Below are 11789 nucleotides of genomic sequence, written 5' to 3' on the forward strand. Positions count from 1 at the left end.
CTTTTTGCAGGGAAAAAAAAAAAAATGTGCATTTACTTTTTTTGGGAGTCTGTAAAGCATTGCACCAGCAGATTGCTGGTACCATGCAGGTTTACCATAATAGTCTGCTTGTACCTTGCATGCTTACCGATAGGAAGAATAAACTACCAGGGTGCTCAACAGCACCATGGTAGTCCTGGGGAGGTTTGGGGACTAGGTGGGGAATATAGGTGTAACATGTTCCAAAACTTTAACTTATCCTTTAAATTTGAGATCCCCTCATTACTACTCTGCCACTATATGTCCTCATGGCATCAGGTCCTAAGCCCATCTTGACCATTTGCACATGTGGAGTTTCCTATGTATGCCTAGATTGCCATCAGGGAAGTACAATAGAGTAAACCCCCCTCCATTGCGGGGGTTACGTTCCGGACCCAGCCGCGAAAAGTGAAATTCCGCGAAATAGAAAAACCCTATTAAAATGCATTGTAGGCATGTTTATTTTACTGTCACTGTACGTGTAGAAGCATTTTAAAGGTCTTTAAACACACTTTTAAAATAGAAACGCATTTAAACACATAAAAGATACTAAGAGACCTAGCAAGAGCTATGAAAAACATAAAAATATTTAATTTTTAATGATTTATATAGTAAAACAACATTACAAAAAAATCCGCGAATTACCGGGACTGCAAAAACTGAACTGCGATGGAGCGGGGGATTACTGTACTTTTTCCGAATGCAATGTAAATAACCTGCACACGCGCAGGTGCTGAAGAATCCTTCAGGGGATCTGCGGATGTACTATAAAATGCTGGTGCTGAGGGAATGGTTCAGAGCTGTACTGAGTGGGACTGAAGTTCAGCTTTAAATTCACAATATTTACAAATATTACAAATATTACAGAGCTGCAATAATGTGTCAGCTTCCTGAAGTTCAGTTTTAACAGGTAAAACCAATTCTTACACACTTTAAGACCAAAAAAGCTAAAATGCAAAAATAAATCCAAAATCAGATGAACAGAAAAAGGAGTCCCTACACCTGTGCTGAATGGCATTTGCAATCAGAAAAAATGCCTCAAACCCTCCACCAGAACATACTGGATCAGTGACGCTTCATTCAAGGACTGCTCATAAAACATTTACTGTGCCTTACTAGGGCATTTTTTACAAGTAGTATTAGGAATTTTTAAATTTGTAATGGCAGCTAAAGAATGGAAATTTTACACTCAGAGTGCATCAACCGCCTGTCCTGGACGCCAGCCAACTCGCATTCCAGATCTTATGATTGACTTGGTAAACTACAAACTCAACTGACCTCTACATCAACCTTGCCAATACACCTTCCAAGGAGACTGAGACTAGGCCTAGCCAGATCCATCTGCCCTATGGCAAGTATTTCCTGCACAGAACATTTAAGATAAGTAAATTCCAAGCAGTAATAAGACAATGTTCCACCAACACCCCAGCATACCAATCACTACAACTAGCACAATAAGTGTCAAGGCATTTGAAAATGCAATGAGTAGATTTGCAATATACACACAATGACAGTCGTCTGACACCATGGCTGTGGGAATTCTCCCATATACAAGGACATACATCTATGAGACACAGAATCCCATTACTTTGCCAAACAGTCTGCAGCCAACAATAACAGGCCTGCAATGTCTAAGCCTGGAATATTTTCCGTTCTACATTTGGTCATGTGCTGCAAGGGAACATTTCTTACAATATAAAAAGGGAAGTAGTTGCTGAACAGATAGATGCTGGACCACAAAAGTTGCAATATAAATACAAAGCCTCAAAGTAACACCCAGACAGCGGCACTGGACCATGTTTTTTGCAGCAATCTATGGACACCGACTGGTTGACAATCCCAAATTTGTTATTTCCTTAGAGAAGTTTGTTTGGCTGTACATCTCCTGTGGATCACAGGAGTGCAGAAAGAACCCATTTTCAGATGTCAGCCGGTGTAGGCTGGGGAAATACGGTGGTTGAGATCCACCCAGATCCCTGGACTGGCACCCAGCTCAGCCTCTCAGCGGGCTGCTGAGGGCCTGAGCCAGTCACTCCCACCCCGTCCACAGCCCAGCGCTCAGGTGACCATTACCAGCTCTCTGGTTATGGAGCCCAGAGAACAGCGCATTCGGTGGTATTTGAGCACTCCGTTCTCAACCATAGAGCTGCTAGGGGACAGATGCAACATCCACCTAGGCAAATAGGATTTTGAAAAAAAAAAAAAAAAAAAAAAATCCTCAACTTTTTAAAGGAAAAGTTCCCTTTTGGAACAGGTTACATATTCCACCAGTTCTTAGAGCAACATGTTCCAGCAATGCTGAGCCTACAGGAGCATTGTACTAGGGATAGACAGATTATCGGCAAGGCCGATATATCAGTGGCCAATATGCACTTTCCCCGATATCAGTAGCGGCCCTGGAAATGGCCGATATTTGTGACGTCATTTTGCCTTTTTAGGCCCCCTCCCTTGCCTTGGACAGCCTCGTCTGGAGTCAGGACCAGTCTCGCGGGAGTGCATCACAGCCATACACCCACCCACAGCAGCCCGGTGCCAGCCACCCACAAGCAATGTAACAGCCAGCCACCCACCCACAGGCCCTGTACCAGCCACCCACCCACAGGACCTGTACATAGCAGCCAGCCACAGGCCCTGTACCAGCAAGCCAGCCAGCCACAAGCCCTGTACCAGCAAGCCAGCCAGCCACAAGCCCTGTACCAGCAAGCCAGCCAGCCACAAGCCCTGTACCAGCAAGCCAGCCAGCCACAAGCCCTGTACCAGCAAGCCAGCCACCCACAAGCCCTGTACCAGCAAGCCAGCCACCCACAAGCCCTGTACCAGCAAGCCAGCCACCCACAAGCCCTGTACCAGCAAGCCAGCCACCCACAAGCCCTGTACCAGCAAGCCAGCCACCCACAAGCCCTGTACCAGCAAGCCAGCCACCCACAAGCCCTGTACCAGCAAGCCAGCCACCCACAAGCCCTGTACCAGCAAGCCAGCCACCCACAAGCCCTGTACCAGCAAGCCAGCCACCCACAAGCCCTGTACCAGCAAGCCAGCCACCCACAAGCCCTGTACCAGCAAGCCAGCCACCCACAAGCCCTGTACCAGCAAGCCAGCCACCCACAGGCCCTGTACCAGCAAGCCAGCCACCCACAGGCCCTGTACCAGCAAGCCAGCCACCCACAGGCCCTGTACCAGCAAGCCAGCCACCCACAGGCCCTGTACCAGCAAGCCAGCCACCCACAGGCCCTGTACCAGCAAGCCAGCCACCCACAGGCCCTGTACCAGCAAGCCAGCCACCCACAGGCCCTGTACCAGCAAGCCAGCCACCCACAGGCCCTGTACCAGCAAGCCAGCCACCCACAGGCCCTGTACCAGCAAGCCAGCCACCCACAGACCCTGTACCAGCAAGCCAGCCACCCACAGGCCCTGTACCAGCCAGCCAGCCACCCACAGGCCCTGTACCAGCCAGCCACCCACAGGCCCTGTACCAGCCAGCCACCCACAGGCCCTGTACCAGCCAGCCAGCCACCCACAGGCCCTGTACCAGCCAGCCAGCCACAGGCCCTATACCAGCCAGCCAGCCACCCACAGGCCCTGTACCAGCCATTAAGCATTAAACAAAAACATGTTCAGTACCAGATGTGTCAAAAATTGTCTATTTTTTTAAAATAACTTAAAATGTACAAAATATCAGCCCAGATCAGCCGATATCGATACGTTGTGACCAAAATATCGGTCTATCCCTACATTGTACCCACAATCAGCAGACTCCTTTAAAAACATAAATGCACATTTTTTTACCTGCAGAAAATAAGCAAGTTTTTAAAAAAGGTGAATTTATCCTTTAAAGAGGAAGTAAACTCATCACAGCGAGATTCCCAGCCTCAGGAACTAGGAGGCTTGGGTGGGAAATGATCGCGTGTGCGCGAGATTACAGCAAGGGGTACAGAAAAGGGCGGAAGTATTGTATACTACGGACGCGAAAAACAAGACTAAATATGGCGCTGACCTATCCTGGGAGAAACAAATTTATAAACTTCTTAAACACAGTAAGGAACATGCGATTTAGGCTAAATTATATACAGTAGTATAATGTGTTAGAAGACTTTAATATAATGGTCTAATTGAAAAGCAGCATAGGAGGGGGAGAGTTTACTTCCTCTCCAATGAACCAGAAACCAGCTCCCCTGCCAGGTTTGGAGCCATCTAATAAATGGAATCCAACTCCTCTAGAGGAACCTCAACCACCCCCCAAATGTATATGTTCTCATTGGTTTCCTGGGTTACCCTCAAAGTCCATTCACAGATCTTGTGAATCCAGAATTGTCCTGCTATAATCTGCGGCATACCTTACATTGGGAGCTTCCATCCTCTAGAACTGCCTACCAGTTTGTCCAGCCATCTCCTTATGTTACCTAGACAATCCCTGAAAACTCATCTCTTCAGGGAAGCTTATCCTGCTTCCACCCAACTGAAAGTTATCACTTCCATTAGCCCATCCCCTACAATAAACCTTTTGTACCACCCGATAGTAAGCGCCTATGAGCATGGCCCCCTTAACCCATCTTGTAATTTATTGCATTGTAACTGTACAGTCTCCTTTTACATTGTAAAGCGCTGCACAAACTGCTGGCGCTATATAAAATTCTGCATAATTGGGAGGAATCTGCATCTTTCAGCCAGCCCACTAATGCAGCAAGGCTGCACATGCCCTACATTACCTCGAAGCCTCCTGACACAAGTAACCCAGGAGGCTTCAGGCAGCTGGGGACATTTGCCACCTAGGCAAGAAAAGTGGTACAAAATGTTGAGGGGGGAAGGGGCCTTTTTTTTTTTTTAAAGGCTGAAGGTCTGCTTTAAGGCCCTTTGAACACTTGCCATTAAGCCCATGTATCCAATCCCGGCATTTTTAGTGCACCCGGAAAGATAATCAGTGTCCAGCCTCTACAGCAGGCTGAAATAGCTGGGCTAGATGGGGCTAAATGCTGTACTGAGGGGTAGCCATGTTTAGTACTACACATGCTCAGGGACATATGCCTGAAGGCAGATATTGTTCATTTTGGGCATACATTCCTGAACACATAGGGCCCCAAACACGAGTACCACTCAGTACAGTGTTCAGTCTCACCCAACCGCAGCATTTGGACACTGCATGTCTCCCAGACAATGCTGGGATGTGACATACAGGAGCTAGCCAAGTGTGCCCAATGGGCCTAAAGATGAAGAAGAATCAAATATTTTGGGTATTTGCAAAGTAAAAACAAGTTGGCTCGAATGTGTGCCTTCACCTCTTTTACTTCCAACTCAACATTAATTTTGAGCTGAAACTTGGGAGTTCTGGCTGACGTACTCTGATCACTCATTCAGCTTTTTGTCCATACATAAACCATTTGCATTATTTTTAATGAACACACGGTGCTGTGTGATTGGAGGTGCAGGTGAAGTGTCACAATTTCCCTCCTCCAATCACAGAATGCTTTGTGTTCACAGAATAGAATGCAGGGCTTTTTGTGAATGCAGGAATGGAGCCAAAGACCCACAATTAACCACATCCCGTCCGCCCTATAGCAAATTGACAGCGGGATTGTGGTTGTATTATCCTGACCGGACGTCATATGACGGCGGCAGGATAATACAGCTCAGTGCGCGCAGAGCGGCGATACGAGGTGTCAGTCTGACTCCCTGCATCTCCGATCTCAGTGAAAGAGCCTACTGACGTAGGCTCTTTACATGTGACCAGCCGTGTCCAATCACGGCTGGTCACATAGTAAACAGGAAGAGCCGTTGATTGGCTTTCCTTAGTTCGTGCCTGACAGGCACGAGTAAAGGAGCGCCGATCGGCAGCTCCCCTGACAGGGGGGGGTTTGGGGACGGCACTGGTAATCAGATCATTGATTACCAGTGCAGACCCCTGGGGGGGGGGGGGTGCCACTAGAACCACCAGGGATGCCCACCCATGACCCCAGGGACGCCCACCTATGACCCCAGGGATGCCCACTATGGCCACCAGGGATGGCAATCAGGGCTAAGGGAGCCCCCCATTGCCCTCCCCATCAATGCTGCCCACCATTGCCATCTATCAGTGTCGCCCACCAGTGCCGCCTCTCAGTGCCCATCAGTGCCGGGAAAAAACAAACTTTTTTTACAAAATTGTATAACAAACAAAACTTTTCAAACTTTTCGGTTTTTTTATTTGTTTAGCAAAAAGGAAAAAACCCAAAAGAAAGCTCTATTTGTGGGGGGGGGGGGGGGGGGGGGGGATGGGGGACATAAATTTGGTGGAAAATTGGCCTGGGCAGGAAGGGGGTGAAAGTGCCCGGTATTGAAGTGGTTAATGTACAGCAGTCTGAACTACAGAAGAGGAAACTATTGTGCAGAAGGCCAAAAATCAATTGACATTAAAGAAAACTTCTAATTAGATGTGTCAAATTTTAGGTTTCCCTTTCATGTCTGCCCAATATGATCACCAAGACAGAGGGCAAGTCTTCCCAAAGGGGACACAGCAAAAGGCAGACAAAAGGTTCACCCCTTCCCCCACTAGCCAAAAGAAAATAGATTCTAACCTAGTGCTGAGTGAAGGGAAACAATGACTACACCAGGCTATCATGGGATTAAACATATGGTACTTTGTTATTCAAATGTGCAAAAGGACTTGAGGTCTTCTCCCAAATAGAACGAAGCCACCTCTAAACAAAGTTCCACAAGCTTAATCCAAAGCAATTCACTGAATGTCATAATGAAGTTTTGTGCCCTGTACAGTCCAACAAGCAGATTGACACCAGAAAGGTGTGCTGCATGGCATTTGTAAAATCTAGAGTTCAAGATGTCAGGCCTGACTTTTTTTACCCAGCCAGGAACCGAGAAGCAATCTACTGCATGCTGTTGGTGAAGTCTTCAATGAAGGTTTGCAGGCCCTGCACAGTCCAGTTAGAAAGGATGCAGAAAATATGTGCCATTGAAATACAGGACAGCAGGCCCTCCACCCAAATCTGAACCTTGCCAGAACATCTACTGCACGCCAATAGTGAAGAATGTAGAAGAGGATTCCAGGCCCTGCACACAGGTCTGAGATTCAGAATACAGGATGCCAGGTACTGTACCCCGATGTGCACTTTGCCAGGAATAGCAGAAGCAATCCATTGCCGCACACAGTAGGCAATCATCGGAAGCAATCTAGTGTAGAATGTCCTTGGTGACCTCTGCAACACAGAATCCCAAGGCCCTGCACAGTACAGCAGAAGCAATCCATTACATGCATTTGATAAAATCTACAATGGAGAGTTGGTTTCTGTACCAAAATCTGTGTGCTGCACAGTGCCAGCAGAAGCCATCTACCTTAGCCTGCCCTTGGAATATGATTCACAAGATCACAGGGCCCTGCAGAAAGACCTGTGATCTGTACAGTCCAGATTGCCAGCAGAAGTGTACTGTATAGAAATTAGGGGTATCCAGAATATAGGACCCCCGGTACTAAACCCTGATCTGTGTGAGAGGCAGACATGGGATCCCAGGGCTCTGCACTCAGATGTGTCCTGTACAGTCCAGCTGTCATTCGGGATATTCAGGATACAGGACCCTATACACTACACCCAGATCTGAGTGATATGCAGAACCCACGTCCTGTACCCCATCTCAACAGCACACAAGCAGTTTATTGCATGCAGTCTTCAATGTAGGCCCTGCAGACAGACCTGTATCCTGTACAGTCCAGCTGGCAGATGAGCAGCAGAAGTGTACTGTATAGCACATTAGGGGTATCCAGAATGCAGGATCCCCGATACTAAACCCTGATCTGTGTGAGCTGCAAGAACACCAGATGTCAGGGCCCTGCTCCCAGAGCTGGCTGCCGGGACAGTAGAAATGTATTGCCTGTCATTATGGATATCCAGGGCACAGGAGCCCATACGCTACACCCAGATCTGTAAAAGATGCAGAAGCCAGGCCCTGTAACCCCATCTGTACTGCAGAGAAGCAAACTATTGCATGCAATGGGCAAAGCCTACAATGTGGGTGTTCAGGGTCTGCACCCAGACCTGTCCTCTGCACAGTCCAGCTGGCTGATGAGTAGAAGGGTGCTGCATGTCATTAGGGATAGGCAGGACTCCATACATTGCACCCAGATCTGTGTCATGCATAGAACAGATGCAATGGATGAAGTGCTGGTCCCCAAACCGTGCACCATACGGCAGGCAGTAGTGGTGCAGGGATGTCAGTGCTGGGATCCTCCCGGTACACATTGCACACAGTGGGGAAGGTGCTGGGATGTCAGTGTAGGGATCCTCCTGGTACACATTGCACACAGTGGAAGGTGCAGGGATGGATCCCCTGGTACACATTGCACACAGTGGAGAAGGTGCAGGGATCCTCCCGGTACACATTGCACAGTGGGGAAGGTGCAGGGATGTCAGTACTGGGATCCTCCCGATACACATTGCACAGTGGAAGGTGCAGGGATCCCCCGGGTACACATTGCACACAGTGGAGAAGGTGCAGGGATGTCAGTGCTGGGATCCCCCCCGGTACACATTGCACACAATGGAGAGGGTGCAGGGATCCCCCCGGTACACATTGCACACAGTGGGGAAGGTGCAGTGCAGGGATCCCCTCGGTACACATTGCACACAGTGGAGGAGGTGTAGGGATGTCAGTGCAGGGATCCCCCCGGTACACATTTCACACAGTGGGGAAGGTGCAGGGATCCTCCTGGTACACATTGCACACAGTGGAGGAGGTGCAGGGATGTCAGTACTGGGATCCTCCCGGTACACATTGCACACAGTGGAGGAGGTGAAGGGATGTCAGTGCTGGGATCCTCCCGGTACACATTGCACACAGTGGGGAAGGTGTAGGGATGTCAGTGCTGGGATCCCCCCGGTACACATTGCACACAGTGGGGAAGGTGTAGGGATGTCAGTGCTGGGATCCCCCCGGTACACATTGCACACAGTGGGGAAGGTGTAGGGATGTCAGTGCTGGGATCCTCCCGGTACACATTGCACACAGTGGGGAGGGTGTAGGGATGTGAGTGCTGGGATCCCCCCGGTACACATTGCACACAGTGGAGAAGGTGCAGGGATGTCAGTGCTGGGATCCTCCCGGTAAACATTGCACACAGTGGGGAAGGTGCAGGGATGTCAGTGCTGGGATCCTCCCGGTAAACATTGCACACAGTGGAGGAGGTGTAGGGATGTCAGTGCTGGGATCCCCCCGGTACACATTGCACACAGTGGAGGAGGTGAAGGGATGTCAGTGCAGGGATCCTCCTGGTACACATTGCACACAGTGGGGAAGGTGTAGGGATGTCAGTGCTGGGATCCCCCCGGTAAACATTGCACACAGGCGGATGCTGCAGCTGTCTCCGGAATCTCACAGTGGCAGCGCGTGGTCCTCTAATAATAGCCCCTCCCCTCCCCCTGAGGGTGGAGCTCCGACCCCCGCACTTCCCTTATCTCCCCCCTCCTCCCCCTAACGCCCGAAGCTGTGGAGGTCAAAGCGATAGATGATAGGAGATGACCTTCCCGGGGGGAGTAGAACCGGGACTGCCCCGGGGAGAGGGGACAATGAAGAGGTGTAGAGGGCCCCTAGGGTGGGATGGAGGAGGCCTCCGGCGGACACTTACAGTTCCTTTGCTGTTGGCACAGGGCCGGGCTCAGGGCTCCTGGGTTCTTCCCGAAGGCCGCCGCGGAGGAGCGGCAGACGGAGGTGACAGCTCGGAGGTATCCGGCCATGTTTTCCTCAGGACTTTGGAGGGGGAGAGAAGAAGACGGCGGAATCTGGAAGCGGGGAACCCCGGGATAATCACCGCACACACGTCCAACACTTCACCCCCGCACGGCCGCCCGGCTTCAAGGGCGCACACGTCAGCATCGCGGCAATTTATAGCAACGGTGACGTCACGCTCAGCGGCAACTCTTAGGAAGAGGCGGGACCAAGAGGGGAGCGGGGGCGCGCATGGTCTACTTTTCATTCATTCATTTTCCCCCGCGCTGAGTTAGGGGGCGCGCCTCCGGTGATAATGCGCGCACTCCCGGGGATAATGCGCGCGCGCGCGGTGACTCCTTCGCTGCTGGCGCTGAGCACGTTTCAGTCACACACTCCACACAGACACAGATGATGAATAAAGTCCTCATAATGTGTATCGTTCATTGATAAATAAAGACGAATGTCCTCTATATTACACACCAGACCTTCACCTCACCAATGTGTCCTTCCTGGACCAAAGTCAGATCTTCACCTCACCAATGTGTCCTTCCCGAGCCAAAGTCAGACCTTCACCTCACCAATGTGTCCTTCCCGGGCCAAAGTCAGACCTTCACCTCACCAATGTGTCCTTCCCCAGCCAAAGTCAGACCTTCACCTCACCAATGTGTCCTTCCATCCTGGACCAAAGTCAGCCCTTCACCTCACCAATGTGTCCTTCCCAGGCCAAAGTCAGCCCTTCACCTCACCAATGTGTCCTTCCCGAGCCAAAGTCAGCCCTTCACCTCACCAATGTGTCCTTCCCGAGCCAAAGTCAGACCTTCACCCCACCAATGTGTCCTTCCTGGACCAAAGTCAGCCCTTCACCTCACTAATGTGTCCTTCCCGAGCCAAAGTCAGACCTTCACCTCACCAATGTGTCCTTCCTGGACCAAAGTCAGCCCTTCACCTCACTAATGTGTCCTTCCCGAGCCAAAGTCAGACCTTCACCTCACCAATGTGTCCTTCCCGGGCCAAAGTCAGATCTTCACCTCACCAATGTGTCCTTCCCGGGCCAAAGTCAGACCTTCACCTCACTAATGTGTCCTTCCTGGGCCAAAGTCAGCCTTTCACCTCACCAATGTGTCCTTCCCGGGCCAAAGTCAGCCCTTCACCTCACTAATGTGTCCTTCCCGGGCCAAATTCAGATCTTCACCTCACCAATGTGTCCTTCCCGGGCCAAAGTCAGACCTTCACCTCACTAATGTGTCCTTCCCGGGCCAAATTCAGATCTTCACCCCATCAATGTGTCCTTCCCGGGCCAAATTCAGATCTTCACCTCACCAATGTGTCCTTCCCGGGCCAAAGTCAGACCTTCACCTCACTAATGTGTCCTTCCCGGGCCAAAGTCAGATCTTCACCTCACCAACGTGTCCTTCCTGGACCAAAGTCAGATCTTCACCTCACCAACGTGTCCTTCCTGGACCAAAGTCAGCCCTTCACCTCAACAATGTGTCCTTCCCGGGCCAAAGTCAGACCTTCACCTCACCAATGTGTCCTTCCCGGGCCAAATTCAGATCTTCACCTCACCAACGTGTCCTTCCTGGACCAAAGTCAGCCCTTCACCTCAACAAATGTTCCTTCCCGGGCCAAAGTCAGATCTTCACCTCACCAATGTGTCCTTCCCGGGCCAAAGTCAGATCTTCACCTCACCAATGTGTCCTTCCCGGGCCAAAGTCAGATCTTCACCTCACCAATGTGTCCTTCCCCAGCCAAAGTCAGATCTTCACCTCACCAATGTGTCCTTCCCGGGCCAAAGTCAGATCTTTACCTCACCAATGTGTCCTTCCCGGGCCAAAGTCAGATCTTCACCTCACCAATGTGTCCTTCCCGGGCCAAAGTCAGATCTTCACATCCCCAACGTGTCCTTCCTGGACCAAAGTCAGCCATTCACCTCACCAATGTGTCCTTCCCGGGCCAAAGTCAGATCTTCACCTCACCAATGTGTCCTTCCTGGACCAAAGTCAGCCCTTCACCTCACAAATTTTTCCTTCCCGGGCCAAAGTCAGATCTTCACCTTACCAACCTGTCCTTCCCTGACCAAAGTC

General features: G+C 50.4%; 1 protein-coding gene across 1 annotated transcript in view; it reads right to left on the bottom strand.

The window, feature by feature from the left end:
• The window catches only part of IDH2 (isocitrate dehydrogenase (NADP(+)) 2), a 41179-nt gene extending 31410 nt beyond the window's left edge, over nucleotides 1-9769 (bottom strand). Inside the window, exon 1 of the mRNA XM_082253239.1 lies at nucleotides 9623-9769. Within this exon, the coding sequence (XP_082109365.1) occupies nucleotides 9623-9731 (109 nt within the window). The 5' untranslated portion in view covers nucleotides 9732-9769. The remainder of the gene's footprint in view (nucleotides 1-9622) is intronic.
• Nucleotides 9770-11789: the final 2020 nt, after the last annotated feature.

This window comes from Pelophylax lessonae (genome assembly GCF_965119305.1).
Source record: "Pelophylax lessonae genome assembly, chromosome: 4".
NCBI lineage: Eukaryota > Metazoa > Chordata > Amphibia > Anura > Ranidae > Pelophylax > Pelophylax lessonae.